Raw genomic sequence first — 20,381 nt, forward strand, 5'->3', positions numbered from 1 at the left:
TCAGACCAACTGAATCAGGGTCTATATGCACATGAAGGCTTGAGAAGCCAGGAGGAGGGAAGGCTTCGTGGGTTATTGATTCCTGATTCCTGGCTTGCCAGGCAGACAGGAGGCCCTTTGATCCCCATTATAATCTGGAAGGTGGACACCATTTTGCTTCACAGAAGATGACACTGAGGCTCAGAGAGCTAAGTGACTTTTCTGAAGCCACGGATACACAGGTGGGGGAAATTTCCAGCCCTACATCTCATCCCCACTTCGGCCCCCATCATCCTCCCACCAGGACATGAGATCTTCCAATACACTGGGCTTGACTCACTGTGCAGGACACAGACCAGAAATTACACAGATGTTTCTCCACCAGAATTAAACAAAAAAGGCTTTCTAGTCAGCCCTTAAATCCAACTCCCTAGGACCTCAGTCTCCCAGAGCCTCAAACTTCCCGCTGGAAGAATCTCTGTAAAGCATACATAACAGGCTTACCATGTTCATCCAGCAAGATGTTGTCTGGCTTGATGTCTCTGTAAGAGAAAACAAATAGGCTGACAATGTGATTTCTACTGATGAGCACACAACAAACATGATGCTTGGGGACAAATGCCTGACAACATCAGAGTGCCTGTCTCTCCCTCAGCATGAAGCCCAGACAGGGAGCTGGGAAGTAATTAGGATAACAGAGGGCTTGTGTTCTCCCTTCTTGTTTTGCACAATTGCAAGTCGACTGTGTGAATATTTTCTTCCTCAATATTCTATTTTTTTAATTTAATTTTAATTTTTAAATTTAATTTTATTTTTTTCAGTGTTCCAAGATTCATTGTTTATGCACCACACCCAGTGCTCCGTGCAATATGTGTCCTCCTTAATACCCACCACCAGGGTCACCCATCCCCCCACCCCCTTCCCTTCCAAAACCCTCAGTTTATTTCTCAGAGTCCACAGTCTCTTATGCTTTCATCTCCCCCTCCGATTTCCCCCAATTCAGTTTTCCTTTCCTTCTCCTAATGTCCTCCATGTTATTCCTTATGCTCCACAAGTAAGTGAAACCATATAATAATTGACTTTCTCTGCTTGACTTATTTCACTAAGCATGATCTCCTCCAGTACCACCCATGCTGATACAAAAGTTGGGTATTCATCCTATCTGGAGGTGCAATATTCCCTTGTATATGTGGACCCTATCTTCTTTATCCATTCATCCATTGAAGGGCATCTTGGCTATTTCCATAGTTTGGCGATTGTAGCCATTGCTGCTATGAACATTGGGGTACAGATGGCCCCTCTTTTCACTACATCTGTATCTTTGGGGTAAATAGCTGGTAGTGCAATTGCTGGGTCATAGGGTAGCTCTATTTTTAATTTCTTAAGGAATCTCCACACTGTTTTCCAAAGTGGCTGCACCAATTTGCATTGCCACCAACAGTGTAAGAGGGTTCCCCTTCCCCACATCCTCTCCAGCACTTGTTGTTTACTGTCTCATTAATTTTGGCCATTCTAACCGGTGTAAGGTGGTATCTCAATGTGTTTTTTTTTTTTCAGCATAACAGTATTCATTATTTTTGCACCACACCCAGTGCTCCATGCAATCCGTGCCCTCTACAATACCCACCACCTGGTGCCCCCAACCTCCCACCCCCCACCCCTTCAAAATTCTCAGATCGTTTTTCAGAGTCCATAGTCTCTCATGGTTCACCTCCCCTTCCAATTTCTCTCAACTCCCTTCTCCTCTCCATCTCCCCTTGTCCTCCATGCTATTTGTTATGCTCCACAAATAAGTGAAACCATATGATAATTGACTCTCTCTGCTTGACTTATTTCACTCAGCATAATCTCTTCCAGTCCCGTCCATGTTGCTACAAAACTTGGGTATTCATCCTTTCTTTCTTTTTTTTTTTTTTTTTACAGCTTTATAAACATATATTTTTATCCCCAGGGGTACAGGTCTGCGAATCGCCAGGTTTACACACTTCACAGCACTCACCATAGCACATACCCTCCCCAATATCCATAACCCCACCCCCCTCTCCCAACCCCCTCCCCCCATCAACCCTCAGTTTGTTTTGTGAGATTAAGAGTCACTTATGGTTTGTCTCCCTCCCAATCCCATCTTGTTTCATTTACTCTTCTCCTACCCCCTTGACCCCCCCATGTTGCATCTCCTCTCCCTCATATCAGGGAGATCATATGATAGTTGTCTTTCTCCGATTGACTTATTTCGCTAAGCATGATACCCTCTAGTTCCATCCACGTCGTCGCAAATGGCAAGATTTCATTTCTTTTGATGGCTGCATAGTATTCCATTGTGTATATATACCACATCTTCTTTATCCATTCGTCTGTAGATGGACATCTAGGTTCTTTCCATAGTTTGTCTATTGTAGACATTGCTGCTATAAACATTCGGGTGCACGTGCCCCTTCGGATCACTACGTTTGTATCTTTAGGGTAAATACCCAGCAGTGCAATTGCTGGGTCATTGGGTGGTTCTATTTTCAACATTTTGAGGAACCTCCATGCTGTTTTCCAGAGTGGTTGCACCAGCTTGCATTCCCACCAACAGTGTAGGAGGGTTCCCCTTTCTCCGCATCCTCGCCAGCATCTGTCATTTCCTGACTTGTTAATTTTAGCCATTCTGACTGGTGTGAGGTGATATCTCATGGTGGTTTTGATTTGTATTTCCCTGATGCCGAGTGTTTGATTTGAATCTCCCTGATGGCTAATGATGATGAACATTTTTCATGTATCTATTAGCCATTTGTATGTCTTCTTTGGTGAAGTGTCTGTTCACGCCTTCTGCCCATTTTTTGACTTGATTATCTGTTTTTTGAGTGTTGAGTTTGAGGAGTTCTTTATAGATCTTGGATATCAGCCCTTTGTCTGTAGTGTCATTTGCAAATATCTTCTCCCACTCTGTGGGTTGTCTCTTTGTTTTGCTGGCTGTTTTCTTTGCTGTGCAGAAGCTTTTGATCTTGATGAAGTCCCCAAAGTTCATTTTCCCTTTTGTTTCCTTTGTCTTTGGAGACATGTCTTGAAAGAAGTTGCTGTGGCTGATGTCGAAGAGGTTACTGCTTATGTTCTCCTCTAGGATTTTGATAGATTCCTGCCTCACGTTGAGGTCTTTTATCCATTTCACGTTTATCTTTGGTGAGGTGTAAGAGAATGGTCAAGTTTCATTCTTCCATAGATAGCTGTCCAATTTTCCCAGCACCATTTATTGAAGAGACTGTCTTTTTCCACTGGATGTTTTTTCCTGCTTTGTTGAAGATTATTTGCCATAGAGTTGTGGGTCCATATCTGGACTCTCTACTCTGTCCCACCATCTATGTGTCTCATAGAAATTTACAGAGACAATCTGTAGAAACAAGGACTTCACAGGCAACATGATGTCAACAAAAACTAATCTTTCAATAATCACTCTCAATGTGAATGGCCTAAATGCTCCCATAAAATGTTATAAGGTTGCAGACTGGATAAAAAGACAGGACCTGTCCATATGCTGTCTACAAGAGACACATTTGGAACCTCAAGATACATCCAGACTGAAAGTGAAGGGATGGAGAACCATTTTCCATTTCAATGAGCTTCAAAAGAAAGTTGGAGTAGTGATTCTTATATGAGATAAATTAGATGTTAAGCTAAAAACTGTAGTCAGAGATACAGAAGGACACTATATCATTCTTAAAGGGTCTATCCACCAAGAAGATAAAACAATTTAAGTATTTAGGTCCCCAATATGGGAGTAGCCAACTACATAAGCCAACCATTAATCAAAATAAAGAGTCATATTGATATGAATACATTAATTGTAAAAGATCTTAACACATCAATCTCAGTAATAGACAGATCATCCAAGCAGAAAATCAATAAAGAAACAACAGCTTTGAATGACACATTGGACCAGATGGACCTCATAGATATATGTACAGAACATTCCACCCTAAAAACAACAGAATATTCATTCTTCTCGAATGCCCATGGTACTTTCTCCAGAATTGACCACATACTGGGTCACAAATCAGGGCTCAACTGACACCAAAAGACTGAGATTATTCCCTGCATATTCTCAGACCATAATGCTTTGAAACCGGAACTCAACCACAAGAAAAAGTTTGGAAGGAATTCAAACACTTGGAAGCTAAAGATCCCCCTGCTCAAGAATGTTTGGATCAACCAGGAAATCAAAGAAGAACTTAAACAATTAATGGAAACCTTTGAGAATGAAGACACATTGGTCCAAAACCTATGGATAGAGCAAAGGCGGTCCTAAGGGGGAAATACATAGCCATCCAAGCCTCACTCAAAAAAATGGAAAAATCCTGAATACACCAGCTCTCTTTACACCTTAAAGAACTGGAAAATCAACAACAAATTAAGCCAACCCCACACACAAGAAGGGAAATAATCAAGATTAGAGCAGAGATCAATGAGATGGAAACTAGAGATACAGTAGAATATATCAATGAAACTAGAATCTGGTTCTTTGAAAGAATCAATAAGATCAATAAACCACTGGCCAAATTAATCCAAAAGAAAAGAGAAAGGACCTAAATTAATAAAATTATGAATGAAAAGGGAGAGATCATGACTAACAACAAGGAAATAGAAACAATCATCAGAAATTATTATCAACAGCTATATGCCAATAAGTTAAGCAACCTAGAAGAAATGGATGCATTTCTGGAAACCAATAAACTTCCAAGCCTGAAACAGGAAGAAACTGACAATATGAATAGACCAATATCTAGTAATGAGATTGAAGCAGTGATTAAAAACCTTCCAAAAAAAAGAGCCCAGGACCTGATGGATTCCCTGGGGAATTCCACCAAACAGTCAAAGAAGAAATAACACCTATTCTCCTGAAGCTGTTTCAAAAAATAGAAACAGAAGGAAAACTTCCAGATTCTTTCTATGAAGCCAGCATTACCCTGATCCTCAAACCAGGCAAAGACCCCATCAAAAAGAATTTCAGACCAAAATCCCTGATGAATATGGATGCCAAGATTCTCAACAAGATCCTAGCTAATAGGATCCAACAGTACATTAAAAAGATTATCCACCATGACCACGTGGGATTTATCCCTGGGATGCAAGGTGGTTCAACATTTGCAAACCAATCAATGTCATAGCACGAGTCAATAAGAGAAGAGAGAAGAACCACATGGTCCTCTCAATTGATGCAGAAAAAGCATCTGATAAAAATCTTCCTGAATATTCTTAACAATTTCTGGTTTCGAGACTTCACGAATCCACTCTTTGAGCACTTGGTCTTTCCAGCCCTTAGTCAGTTTTTGTATGGTCTGTGAGCTAGGAAGGGCTTGTATAACTTTAAGGAGCTGTGGAAACAAAATAACACACACACACAAAGGGGGAAAAAAGAATGTACAACAGAGACTGATGTGGCCCTCAGAGCCTGAAATAGTTATTATCTGGTATTTTGGGGTGAAAGTTTGCTGATCCTTTTTTTAGGGAAGGGGCTGGGAAGTTTCTGGAAAGTTCCACTGTACATGGCCATTAGAGCAAAGGGCTTCCAGCTCCAAGTTGTGCTTATAGGTAGGGGTTTGCTTTCTTCATCTCTGCTCCACATGCCTAGCAAGATGCCTGTCACTAGTAGACACTGTCAGAGAAAAATCAGAGTGGGACAGCAGTTCAGGTGTGAGAAGACACTGTATTCCAGACAATTTCCGTAGGGGAAAAATGGGCCTCAATTCTGAATACAACATGGACAAGCGGGAATTTACAGCCCAGGGGAAGGAAGGGTCATGGATGCAAACTTATTGACTGAAAACATCTGGGGAGGGGGTTTTGGCCAAAGCCACCCCATAGGATTCTTGCTGAAGGTGGCTGGGGCACTGGACATCACCTGGGGGATGAGGACCTGACCAGATACTGAGAGGGGAGGGGGTTTTCGCTAAAGCAACATCACCAGTCCTCACTAAGCCTGGGCAACACAAGGATGAACAGTAAAGCCCAAAAGTTGAGGCCTCATTGCAAAAGAACTAAGAAGAGCCTCGATAAAATCTGGTTGAGGAGGGAGAGCTTTTGACATCACACAGGAAACATGAATGAGGGAGGATGAAAGAATGAATGTAAAAAACCCCCAAAACACAAAAATAGCATTCGAGAAACTCAACTGACATCTTCAGCCCCGATTTACTATGATTAACAGGGACACACTTTCCAAAGCTCCTTATTAAAACCACAGACTTCTGGTGCTCAAACCCCACTCACTCATTTATCATAAATGTCAAATCTTCTGAGACTAATGACAGCTTGCTTTGAAATAAAAAGTGTTTGCTCCTGAGTTTATCAAATAGTAATTCTACCCTCCTCAATGCCCATCCCCCAGTTACCCCATCCTCCCACCCACCTCCACTCCAGTAACCCTCAGTTTATTCCCTAGAGTTGAGACTCTTTTATGGTTTGTCTCTCTCTCAGATTTTGTCTTATTTTATTTTAAAGCAATCCCCTAAGGCCTGACATGACCTTGTTCAGGGTGTGGGGAGCAGGGAGGAGGTGGCCATGGCCAAGGAAGCATGAACTCTAAAATGCTTGCAAGGACCACAGCCAGAAGCCACAGCCTCCTCTGGTGTCCCCTGGGGCTTTGCACTGCTCCCTTCCCTTCTCCCCTCCCTCCTCTTGCTTCTCGTGGCTCTCCCTGTCCCTTCTCCCTGTCTCCCTTTTTCCATCCCTCTGTCTTCCTCCTCTTCCTTTTCTTTCCACTAACATTTTGCAAATACCAGAGGGCTGGGGGTTGCAGAGGCTCAGGACATCCTCTCTACCCCCTGGAAGCTCAGAATCCATGGGAGAGGGGGCCATATGGGCTGGGTGCCATGTGCTGGAGGGGCACAGACCCTACAGTGTAGGGGTGAGTGTGGCCCCAAGGCCAAGACAAGGTGGAGGGGATTGCTGGAGAACAAACGGCCGTGCACTGGGACAGCAGGGCTCAGTGTGTCAGAGCCAATCCGAGGTGGGGCGCAGACTTATGGAGAGACGACCTGATGGAGTGGGATGAACAGTGTCCCCAGAGAATTCATGTCTACCTGGGACTCGAGAAGGTGACTTTATTTGGAAACAGAGCCTTGCAGACAGAATTAGTTAAGGATTCTGTGTTTAGGGTGGGTCCTCAACGCCACGGCTTCCATCTTTTTTTTTTTTTTCTTTTCAGCATAAAACAGTATTCATTGATTTGCACCATACCCAGTGCTCCATGCAATCCGTGCCCCAATACCCACCACCTGGTTCCCCCAGCCTCCCACCCCCCACCACTTCAAAACCCTCAGGTTGTTTTTCAGAGTCCATAGTCTCTCAGGGTTAACCTCCCCTTCCAATTTCCCTCAACTCCCTTCTCCTCTCCATCTCCCTATGTTCTCCATGTTATTTGTTATGCTCCACAAATAAGTGAAACCATATGATAATTGACTCTCTCTGCTTGACTTATTTCACTCAGCATAATCTCTTCCAGTCCCGTCCATGTTGATACAAAAGTCAAGTATTCATCCTTTCTGATGGAGGCATAATACTCCATAGTGTATATGGACCACATCTTCCTTATCCATTCGTCCGTCGAAGGGCATCTTGGTTCTTTCCACAGTTTGGCGACCGTGGACATTGCTGCTATGAACATTGGGGTACAGATGGCGCTTCTTTTCACTACATCTGTATCTTTGGGGTAAATACCCAGTAGTGCAATTGCAGGGTCACACGGAAGCTCCATTTTTAATTTCTTGAAGAATCTCCACACTGTTCTCCAAAGTGGCTGCACCAACTTGCATTCCCACCAACAGTGTAAGAGGGTTCCCCTTCCTCCACATCCTTTCCAACACACGTCATTTCCTGTCTTGCCAATTTTGGCCATTCTAACTGGTGTAAGGTGGTATCTCAACGTGGTTTTAATTTGAATCTCCCTGATGGCTAGTGATTATGAACATTTTTTCATGTGTCTGGAGAATCAACAACATATTAAACCAACTCCACACATAAGAAGGGAAATAATCAAGATTAGAGCAGAGATCAATGAGGTAGAAACTAGAGATACAGTAGAAGGTATCAATGAAACTAGAAGCTGGTTTTTTGAAAGAATCAATAAGATCGATAAACCATTGGCCACACTAATCCAAAAGAAAAGAGAGAAAACTCAAATTAATAAAATTATGAATGAAAAGGGAGAGATCACAACTAACACCAAGGAAGTAGTTATTATCAGAAGTTATTATCAACAGTTATATGCCAATAAGTTAAGCAACCTAGATGAAATGGATGCATTCCTGGAAAACTACAAACTCACAAAATTGAACCGGGAAGAAACTGACAACGTGAATAGACCAAGATCTAGTAACAAGATTGAAGCAGAAATCAAAAACCTCCCAAAAACCTAGAGCCCAGGACCTGACGGATTCCCTGGGGGATTCTACCGAACTTTCAAAGAAGAAATAACACCTATTTTCCTGAAGCTGTTTCAAAAAATTGAAGCAGAAGGAAAACTTCCAGACTCTTTTTATGAAGCCAGCATTACCCTGATCCCCAAACCAGGCAAAGACCACACCAAAAAGGAGAATTTCAGACCAATATCACTGATGAATATGGATGCTAAGATTCTCAACAAGATCCTAGCAAACAGGATCCAACAGCACATTAAAAAGATTATCCATCGTGACCAGGTGGGATTCATCCCTGGGTAACAAGGATGGTTCAACATTCACAAATCAATCAGTGTGATAGAACAAATCAATAAGAGAAGGGAGAAGAAACACATGGTCCTCTCAATTGATGCAGAAAAAGCATTTGACAAAATCCAGCATCCATTCTTGATTAAAACGCTTCAAAGTATAGGGATAGAGGGAACATTCCTGAACTTCATAAAATCTATCTATGAAAGACCCACAGCAAATATCATCCTCAATGGGAAAAAGCTCACAGCCTTCCCGTTGAGATCAGGAACACGACAAGGATGCCCACTCTCACCACTCTTGTTCAACATGGTATTAGAAGTCCTAGCAACAGCAATCAGACAACAAAGAGAAATAAAAGGTATCCAAATTGGCAAGGAAGAAGTCAAACTCTCTCTCTTCTCAGATGACATGATGCTTTATATGGAAAACCCAAAAGACTCCACCCCCAAACTACTAGAACTCATACAGCAATTCAGTAACATGGCAGGATACAAAGTCAATGTACAGAAATCAGTGGCTTTCTTATACACTAACAATGAAAATACAGAAAGGGAAATTAGAGAATAGATTCCATTTACTATAGCACCAAGAACCATAAGATACCTGTGAATAAAGCTAACCAAAAAGGTAAAGGATCTGTACTCGAGGAACTACAGAACACTCATGAAAGAAATTGAAGAAGACACTAAAAGATGGAAGACCATTCCATGCTCTTGGATCGAAAGAATAAACATTGTTAAAATGTCTATACTGCATAGAGCAATATATACTTTTAATGACATTCTGATCAAAATTCCACCAGTATTTTTCAAAGAGCTGGAGCAAATAATCCAGAAATTTGTATGGAACCAGAAGAGACCCTGAATCGCTAAGGAAATGTTGAAAAACAAAAATAAAACTGGGGGCATCACGTTACCTATTTCAAGCTTTACTACAAAGCTGTGATCACCAAGACAGCATGGTACTGGCATAAAAACAGACACATAGACCAGTGGAACAGAGTAGAGAGCCCAGATATGGACCCTCAACTCTACGGTCAAATAATCTTTGACAAAACAGGAAAAAATATACAGTGGAAAAAAGATAGTCTCTTCAATAAACGGTGCTGGGAAAACTGGACAGCTATATGTAGAAGAATGAAACTCGACCATTCTCTTAGACCGTACACAAAGATAAACTCAAAATGGATAAATGACCTCAACGTGAGGCAGGAATCCACCAGAATCCTAGAGGAGAACATAGGCAGTAACCTCTTCGATATCAGCCACAGCAACATCTTTCAAGATATGTCTCCAAAGGCAAAGGAAACTAAAGCGAAGATGGACTTTTGGGACTTCATCAAGATCAAAAGCTTCTTCACAGCAAAGGAAACAGTCAACAAAACAAAGAGGCAACCCATGGAATGGGAGAAGATATTTGCAAATGAGTACACGGCTTCCATCTTTATAAGAGAAAGGAGAGGGAGAGTTGGACACACAGACATGAAGGACAGAAGAAGAGTTCCTGAAGACAGAGGCAGTGATAGAAGAGCTGTGGCTGGAAGTCCAGGAGGGCCATGAGGCACCAGGAGCTGGGAGAAGCAGGAAGGGATTCTTCCTGGAAGTTTCGGAAAAGCATGGCCTGGCTGACACCTCAATTTCAATCTTTGGGCCAGAAGTGAGAGAATAAATCTGTCATTTTACTCCCAGATTTTGTGGTGATTTGCTGTAACAGTCACAGGAATCAAACACAGCCAGCCATGAGAAGGGGAGCCAATGGAGGAGGCTGGCCCATCTCAAGAGGGCAGCCAGGGTCCCCCACAGACCACAGCATGACCTTGGACAGGTCCACCACTCATGGAGCCTATGGTCACATCTGAAAAGTCCCGTCCACCATATCGCATATCATGAGGACCAAACAGCACAGTTGTGAGCAGCTCGGTAAACCAGACACAGCGGCTCCAAGGAGAGAGGCTGTCCATCCAGGTGAGTCCTACTCAGGAACAGGCTGCCAGGGCTTCCAACCCTGCTCTCCGTGGCTACCAGGGTGACCCCCTGCCCCAGCCTCCTTCCTGGTGTGGGTTAAATCTGATGCCTGCATGCACTCCTTTGGTATCGACTCTTAGCATGGAGGTGAACGAACAGTTCCCCAGAATTTATGGGGTGTCTCATCTGTGGTCACTGGGGACACACCAGTAAACAAGACAGACACAGCTGAATGAGGCTTGAGCTCCAGGAGGGGAGACAGGCCAGGGTGCATGTGAATAAAAATGACACATTCCAGGTCGGGACAAGGGCTTTGAAGATCTAGGAAAAAAATCTAAAGAGGTCCTGTTTTGGGGAGGAGGTCAGAGAAGGACTTTCCCAAGATGTGACATCGGGTTGACACCTGGATGGGTCGTTTGACCTGTGATGCGCTTCCAACCAAGGGAATGTGACAAAGCTGACAGATGTGTCTGCCCCTCCCCCGCAAGATGACATCATATCAGACTTGGTCTCTGCAGGCCAGAGTGAGGGATCCTTCCTTGTGGCTTTGAAGATGGGCACTGTCATGTGCGAGCAGGACACACAGTGGGAGCTGCAGGTGCCTCCAGCTGCTGAGAGCCAGCGAGAAGATGGGCAGCTTGGTCCTGTAGCCACAAGGGCCTGCCATCTGCCCACAGCCATGGGAGCTTGGGAGAGGTCCAGAAACAAGTGCAGTGCCTGGACCACAGCTTTGGGGCTGAGCAGAGGAGCCAGTGAAGCTGGGCCCAGACCCCAGCGCATGGAAGCTGAGAGAGTCAACGAGAGCTGGTGTAAGCTGCTATATTTGGGGCTGTTTGTTATGCAGCGACAGAATAGAGCTGCACTAGCTGTATGATCTCGGGCAGTTTGAGCCCCGTTCCCTCATCTGGAAAATGGAAACAGCCCGTCTCTGACTCTTGCAGGGTAAAGATAACGAGAGACTGCCAACAGCCAGCCTGGCCCGGCCCCCAAGCCAAAGGAGTGCAGAAAAAGATGGGTCACCATCACTGCTGTTTTCATGGACCTGGGGAGCACTAGGGAAACGTGCTTTTGGGAATGGGAGTTAGATCTCTTTGGAGGCACTTGGGAGTCTCAGTTGGCGAAGCGTCCGACTCTTGATTTCAGCTCAGGTCATGATCTCCAGGGTCCTGAGATAACATTGGGCTCTGTGTTCAGTGGGGAATTTGTTTCTCTCTCTCTTAAATAAATAAATACATTAAAAAAAAAATCTCTTTCATGGGAGACTCACCAGGCAGACTCCAGCAAAAGTACACAGACAAACCAGCCAGAGAGGCTGAGTCACTTGGGATTTAATAAGAACAGCATTTTAGTTAGGTGCAGAGCATCTTATCAGAGCCGCAGGGTCGCAGGTTTCAGGGCCATTCCCTCCAGCTCTATTTTTCTCATTGATGGTATCTCATCACTGGTGCGTCATCTCCTTCCAAATGGGCTTGTGCATTCGGAAGGCGCGTTAGGAGCTCTGCGTGGATGGAAGGCTGTGATGACGTTTCCTGAGGATAGGCTCATAATTTCAGAGCTGGGCAAACTGGCACTTTGATGCAAAGTGTGCAGGCGTGGCTATAAAACCCAGTTCTTGCTCTTGAATTATTCTCCAGCCTCCAAATAAAACAAACCATAAAATGTCAGCTGGACTATTAAAAACAAAAACAAAAACAAAAAAAACAGCACAGGAGTGGCTCTGATCCCCAGGGCGAGGGAGGGCGGCGAGGACATTTCTGCAGGAGCCTCGGAGCATCCTCAGTCAGCAATCGTGCGCAGCAATGAAGACAAAAACTGGAGAAAAGCCACAATTGTGAAATGAAATCTGTGGCTACTTTACCAAGGGGACAGCGTGGGCGGGGGTTGGGTGGAGAAATGCAGGGCTGGCATGCAGGGAGGCAGCAGGCGGAGGTGGGAAAAGGTGCATCCCCGGACCGCCTCCCGCCTCTTGCTTGCTCCGGCCCTACGCGCGCAATCCACAATCAGGTCTGCTGGGTTCCGCACTCCTAGCTGGAGGGTATGCATTGCACACAGTTAAGGCAAGGATTGTCTGGCACCGGTGGTGTTATTCTGCATGTTGTTAAAGCACCTGTTGTATGTCCTGTTCCAGGAATTTACCTTTATCATGTTTTATTTTCGTTTTTTTTTTTTTTTTTTTTTTTTTTTCTTTTGAGTGCGAGAGAGAGTGAGAGAGAGCAAGGGGCAGGGGCGGAGGGAGAGGGAGAAGCAGACTCCCCACTCATTGCTCAGCTCCAGCTGGGCGCAGCATTGATGCCAGGACCCTGAGATCATGAGGCAAGCGGAAGGCAGATGCTTAACCAACTGAGCCACCCAGGCATCCTGGTGTATTTTAATACACAAATTCAATGAGCCAGTTGTCTGATCCAGAAACTTCTGTTGTCCGCTGCTGTTCAATAAGGAACAGCCTGAGGGTATTAGCGCAGCTCTGGGCAGAGGGAAGACAGGCTTGCCGGAGCGGTGGGAAGAGACTGTGATGAAGAGAGGTGAGTTTAGAGAGGTGGGTTGAGGCCAGTTGTGAGGAGCATTATTTGATGGAGAAGGCAACTTCAGGTGGTCAGACCTCAGAGGGAATTCCTAGGTTTTCCTTCTGGTCTGGCTGAACACCAGGGACCCTGCTTGATTTCGGTGAGGATTTAGGGGAGCGATCAGCATGGGGCCAGGCCCACGGAAGCCATGCTCACTGCTAAAAGAGGGAGAGGCATACACGTCTGTGTGAGCTGGGCTAACACGAGGAGCCCCAGGGAAAGGTGCAGAGATGTTTGTGGGGCTGTGTAGGGACTGGGGGGAGTCACCTTCGCTGCTGACCTCTGTCTTAGCCAGCTTGAGCAGGGCCTTGCACTCATCTACCAGCAAGCAGACGTGGGACAGGAAGCCAATGACCATGGTTCTCCTATTTTGGATCTCACCATACTGGCATGGACTGCTCTAGAAACTGGGAAACGACAATGAAAGTGTTCATCGTGGCTACTCAAATCTTACTTCTTTCTCTCCTCTCTCTCCTGCTTCCTGCGGAAGGCAGGGACCATGGACAAACCCCAGACCCCTACGTGATGCACTCATGTTAACAGTAGTATGGGTCATATTAACAGACAACCTGTACTGAGCACTCACCATGAGCCAGGGGCAATTTATTGTACATTATGTGGATATTACACAGAATGTGGCTGCTCTGCACCAGGTACGAACACAGACCTTCCTACGTCACCTCCCTTAGTTCTGACACTGCTCCCGTCTTACTGATGAACAAAGAACAATTACAGGGGGTCAGAGTTCAGGTCTTGGCAGACAAGACCCAATTCGCATGGCGCCCAGTTTCTAGATCAATATTCTCTGCCTGGGAGGAAAAAAAAAAAAATCTCAAGAAGAAAATGCATGAGTTCCTGGAATCTAAAGTAGGCAGTCATAGCTAGAGGAGTGTATGCCTATAAGTACCCAGTTCGATAAATACAATTACATAATTTGTATTTCAGGATACGTTCTTTATTACAACACCCCCACACAAGGTTGTATTTCTTTTTTAATATGACCCAAACAGCTTTACAAAACATAAATCTGACTCTGTCCTTTCTTACATAAATCCCCTTAATGGCCCTCTGATACCTACAGCGCCTCTAGCCAGTTCTAACATCGTCTCAGAAATAAAAAGGGAATGCTGGATGTGGTTGTCAACTTGTAAATCCATCAGCTGGAGGCATTAAACAGCCAAGGACCCCCTCATCCTTGTACAACAACAGGGGAAGAGGAGACATTCCCCCACAGAAAAGTTGTAAGGGTGCCACGCAGAGTGGGGCATGGTGCTCACAGGCCCAGGACCATCCGCAGATGCGTGTTTAGAAAGCCCAGCCAAGCCTCGGCGCTCAGTGGCATGCCCTCCCCACTACCACCGGCCCCCCAAGCTGTAGGTTTTAGGACACGGTTCAACAGCAACCTCTTGGAGTAGGAGTGGCTCACACAGTGTCCCCCAAATTTGTGTCTACTGAGTACCTGTGGACCGATGTCATTTAGAAATAGTCTTTTTGCAGGGGTAATTAAGAGGAAGTTGTACTGGTTTAGGTCAGCCCTCAAACCAACAACTGGTGTCCCTGTAAGGAGAAGAAAAGGCACAGAGGCAAACAGAGAAGGTTCTGTGAAGACAGGCAAAGCCCGGGTCGGGCAGCCACAAGCCAAGGTCGCCTGGCATCGCCAGGCACCGGGAAAGAGGTGTGGGAGGGGTTCTCCCTCAGAGCCCCAAGGGGAGACAAGCGTGTCAATGTCTTTGTTTTGGACTTCTGAACTGCAGGAGAATAAATTCATATTGTCTCAGGCCACCCAGTTTGCGGGACGTAGCATCTTCTTGGCTCATGGCCCCTCCCTGCGTCCCCGTGTCCCAGCCTGCTGCCACAGTCCGGCGTGACTCTGGCCCTCACCCCGAGGTTTCCAGGCACTAGCCTGTGCTGCTTTATTCATCCTCATGAACCTGCATTCGCTTCCTGGGGCTGCTGTAATGAGTTACTGCAAACCTCGTGACCTAAAACAAAACAGATTTTTTTCTCGTATAGTTCTAAAGTCAGAACTCCAAAATGAGTCTTTGGAGCTTCAAATCAAGTGTCAACAAGGTGTGTTCCTTCTGGAAGCTCTAGGGTTGGGAATCTGTTTCCCTGCCTTTCGGCTTCTAGAGGCACCCACGCTCCTCTACCGGTGGTCCTGCCTCGGCTCCCCTCAGTCTCTTGGTTCTGTCTGCACATCTCCTACTCTGAACTCCGACCCTCTTGCCTCCTTCTTATAAGGACACTTGTGGTCACACTGGACCCACCCAGATGATCTGCAATAATTTTCCCATCTCTTGATCCTTAGCTTAATCATGCACACAAGTCCCTTTTGCTGTATAAAAATATCCATTCACAGGGTTTGGGGGATTAGGACGTGGCATTGTTGAGGAGCCATGATCTAGTCTGTATCATGTCCCCCTGCAAATTCATGCATTGGGGTCCTCACCCCCCCGGGACTCAGAAGGTGACTGTATTTGGAGATGGAGTCTGTAAAGAAGTAATCAAGGTAAAAGGAGGCCATCAGGGTGGGCCCTCACCCAGCTTAACTGGAGTCTTTATAAGAAGGAGAGATTAAGACACAGAGAGGCCCAGAGGAATGACCCTATGAGGACACAGGGAGAAGATGACTGTCCACATGCCACTGAGAGAGGCCTCAGAAGAACCCACCCTTCTGAAACCTTGATCTCAAATTCCAGCCTCCAGGATTGTGAGGAAGTAACTTTATCTTTTTAAAGCCACCCAGTCTGTGGTATTTTGCAATGGCATCCCCCCAGAGCTCAATAGGTAAACAATATTATTATCCCTGTCATTGGTCAGTAAAACCAAGGCTGAGTGCAATGAGGTCACAGAGTAGCCCATGGTAGAGGCAGGACATATTGGCTAGAGACCCACGTCTTGGTCTAAAAGCATGAAAGCATTCTGCAAATGTACACACAGCCTAGGAAGTTAGTTCTGCCTTGCATCTAGCTAAGCCCCATGCTGTGCCTCCAGCCAAGTCTTTTTCCTCTCTCTCTATTATTTGGAAGAGAGAGAGCAGCTGGTTAAGCCATGCTTGGGGATGGTTCATTTTCCTTTAATCCTGCAAAGAACAAACATCAGCATGGTTGACATTGATTAATCCAGTTCAAGGGCTCTGCCTCTCCACTGGTCGGGGTGTAAGGCAATTGCATTCAGTTAATTATTCCCAAGTATATCTCATGGAGACTGAAGCTTTCAGGATTCACAAACATGTTCAAGGATGCACTGGGTTCAATTAATTCACTCATGGACGGGTGAGCCTGACGACATACCCAACACATAGTCTGAGATGCAGTGTGGGGGTCACCAGTCAGGTCATGAGGGGTCCATGAAGCCCTTGGAGACCCACCCAACTCAGCATTACCACTTCTAGTTGCTCCTAGAAGCCTGAACTGCCGTTATGTGTCCGTGAGTCAGCCTTCTCACCAGACTGCAAACTCAAGGCAAGAGTCTTCCATGGCGTATGGAGAACAAGAAGAGTGTGTGGAAGGACAGGATGCTTGCACAGACATCCTGGGATGTTGCATAAAACTCTGAGCCCTTCCCACATGGACGCTGGCTTAAATCCTTACTCTACGACTACTGGAGTCTCAGTTTTCCCTATCTGTAAAATGAGGAGAAAATGAAATCATGTACATAAAGAACTGGCTCAGTTCCTAGCATACAGTAGGTGCTCAATAAATGGTGATTATTTCTCCCAGCCCGACCCACTCCTACTTAAGAGGAGTTTAGAGGAAACGGGATGTGATAGACAGGAAGACTGAAGAGCTGGGCGATGTGATTAGGACCACCTCTGCCATATGCACAGTTTTACAGTTCACAAAACCCCTTCCCACCTGCAATTCCTGTAATCCCCCTGACAGCCCTGAGAACCAGCTTCATCTTCCTTTCATGAGCAAGGGAACAGAAGCCTAGAGCAGCAAAGTGACTCCTGCCTAGTTACAATGAAAGAGTAGCAGGGGGATTTGAACCCAGCTCCTCTGATTCCCATCTTAAGCTCTTTCTCATCCCTGTTCAGGGTGGGGTGGAGATGTTGGGGTAGAGCCACTTGGCCAACCTGGGCAGGCATCTCCTCCATCACAGTCTTCATGTCTGTGTGCCTGGAGTGCTCCCCAGTCTCTGCCTGGTCTTGCTCACTGTCACTCCCATATAGAAGGCCTCCTTGGACCAGGTTCCAGTCTAGCATCATCTCGTTCCTTCATGTCACTGTCAGAGTGGTGACCACGGTCAGCATCCGTGTGTGTGTGATGATCTGATTGAGGCCTTTGTCTCCCAGTGGGCTCTGAATCCCATCAAAGCAAGACCCATACCTAGATTCATAGCCCTGGCACGGTACTAAGCACATGTTAGGTGTTCAACCACTATTGATTAAGTTACTAAATCTATAAACTCGTCAGGAGGCACTGGGTGAATATCAGTCAGAACTCTAATATTTGAGTGCAGGGGTTCCTAGGGGGCCCAGGGGCATAGGCCCAGTGAGGGTCAGATCCCAGCCTGGGGCTCAGGGCCCTGTTCCAGGCAGGGATCCTCCAGGACTCAGCTTTCCCAAAGACCACAGCCTCACTCTCATTTTATTTCACTCACTTCGGGCAGCTTATAAATCATCACGATGATTTGGTTTTGTGTTCTCCTCCCGGATTCAGTAATCCTGCTGGGTTCTGAGTGGCTGGGCCTGAGTGGTGCTGTGCTCCCTCACGGCACCCAATTCTTTCCTTTTCTGTTACAATGTTTAGACTATGGGCCTTACGTTCATAATCCCAGAGTTCCTTTCTGAGGCAAACGCTGGGGAGAGTTCATGACTGTATCAGGCCCTAATCGTACATCCGTAGGGTTGCTACTGGAATACAGCAGCACGGGGGCAGGGGGAGGCCTGGCCACCACAAGGAATGGTCCCATTGTCTTCCAGACGAAGACACTAACATTCAGAAGAGCAAGTAACTTCCTGGGGCAACCCCGTAAATGGGCACCAGGACTGGGATTTGAACTTTGCTTCCCCTACTATCATAAACTCAATAGCATGGATTTTATCTGAGTCACTGATAAAGACAAAGGTATTTTAGAGCTAAAACAGACCTAAGACATAATTGTGTTTACTACAACTAACTGAGAGGTGCAACCACTTGCATTAAATCACAAATATATGCCTTCAACGGGACTCAGGTCAGGGTTGATCCATCTCCACGGCCAGTGCTCTCTGTGCTGCTGAGAACTTGCTTCTCCTGTGTCCACTGCTCTTCCTATTAACTCATCCCTCCAGACCAGTTCACCACCACGCAGTGGGCAGGGCTTTGGGCTCACACTGACGTGAGATCTTTTGGGCATTCAAGGCACATTTACTGATACCTCCTCTGCCTGCAATGGTCCAGGTGCTATGGGTACGGCAGTGAACAAAACAGGATATCCGGAGTCGATAAACAAGGCTTACATTCTAGCAGGAAGGAGGTACACAGGCAGAGACAGACATGCACTTCATGCCCTGGGGGAAGATCACAGGAGAGCTGTGGAGATGATGCTTGAGAGAGATGGTTGGGAGGGGGTCCCTGGAGAATGCCGCCGACAAAGCATTTGAGGGTGGGGGGCTAGGGACCAGAAGCTTTTTTCTTTAAGTGTGACAAAAAGACCTGGGGATCCTTGAGAATGACTGCACCTCACCAATTGTCTCCACAATAGCCCTGGGCTCAGGGTCATTATTTTCAGATTCCAGTTGAAGAATCTTGAACCTAATAATGTTTTGTAACTTGTCCAGAACATGGCTGGCCTCTGGAAAAGTCCCCCTTCCCTGACGGAATCAGTCCATCTGTAGGAGTGGAGAGGGAGCCCCAGAACCCCAAGAAAAATGCCATCTTTACACTCTTAGCACTGACAGCTCATCATGGTGTCCTGCCTTGGGACCACAGGGTCTAATCTACTGGCCCTCTCTTCCTTTTATGTTGGGCACAAGATCCCAGCCACACCTCATCCCCTGGAGTGTGATCCCTACTGGCAACACATCCCCAACCCTCACCTCTTCCCTCACCTGCCCTGCTCTCAGTCCCTCCACAATCCCTTCTGGAACTCATAGCTCAGCTCCTGCTTTGAACACTTCCCTCACCGCTTGCTGTAACCCCATGGGCTAACTGCAAAGGACACTATACCACCCCAACTATCTCTAGTGGACGTTGTTCCATCACCCCTTGGAGCTCTAGCCCAGAGGAGGGCAGATGTCCCCTTTTTCCTCATTGCCCTTGTCCCGCCTTCCCCCTCAACTCCACCACCTTTGAAGATGGGACCATCGGATTACACTGTCATCTCCCTTCCTTGCTTTAGGCCTCTACAGACACCTGGGAGGGTCACACCAAGACAACAGGACTTAGTCCCTGGTTCCCTGCCTCCTTGCAGCACATCCCTTGTGTGAGTCTTGGTGATATAACAGCCATGTGGCTGGGCACCCTGCCTCTCCAGTCCCTGACCTCCTCTCTTGTGAAGATCTCAGTGCTTACTCTGCCTCCACCACTCACCCCACAGTCACACCCCAGGCCTTATCACCTGACCTCTCAGGCACTGCACTCCACGGCCACCTTCCAGCAGCACACCCGTCCCCTGTTCCTGCCTCCTACAGCTCTTGTGCCTGACACCTCCACAACCCAATGGCCCCACTGCCTCCTCGCTGTCCACCTGCCAGGTTCAGTGTCCCTAGCTCTCACCGCCCAAAGTCCACTGTCCTCAACAGCATTGCCCCCTGCCCCCAGCCCTCAGCTCCTGACCCCAATGCGTCAGGACAAATCCCAACCCTGGTTACATTCTGCTCTCTGATGGCACACTCTTGCACCACCCAGCTGAACACAGCTGCAGAAGTGTACAACAAGGAGCTGAGTTTGGCTTTGAATCCTCTTTGTGCGGCTGCCTGTCTCCTGACGACATCCTCCCCATCTGGTCCCTTTTGTTCTTTGGGGACCATATTATATGGTCTCTCTTCAAACCCCAACACTCCCTGCACTGCAGCCACCACTTACTCCACTGTTTCTCATACCCACTGCCAACATGAGTGCATCTCATGGCTCTGGAAACCCCAGTGTCCCCAGCCCTCCCCATGCTTCTCATCATGACAGCAAGAGGGAATGCTCTCGGCTCACAGGTCCTCTCTTGGACTCCCCAGCCTCCTGTTGCTCCTCTCCTCTCCCTTTGCT

At 46.4% G+C, this 20,381-nt stretch overlaps 1 protein-coding gene across 6 annotated transcripts in view; it reads right to left on the minus strand.

The window, feature by feature from the left end:
* Window positions 1-20,381, minus strand: part of STK32B (serine/threonine kinase 32B) — a 412,641-nt gene that overhangs the window by 88,933 nt on the left and 303,327 nt on the right. For all 6 annotated transcript variants that reach the window (XM_047718860.1, XM_047718857.1, XM_047718856.1 and 3 more), the window contains one exon: window positions 484-521. In XM_047718860.1, the coding sequence (XP_047574816.1) occupies window positions 484-521 (38 nt within the window). The remainder of the gene's footprint in view (window positions 1-483; window positions 522-20,381) is intronic.

This window comes from Lutra lutra, chromosome 2, assembly GCF_902655055.1.
Source record: "Lutra lutra chromosome 2, mLutLut1.2, whole genome shotgun sequence".
NCBI classification, from domain to species: Eukaryota; Metazoa; Chordata; class Mammalia; order Carnivora; family Mustelidae; genus Lutra; species Lutra lutra.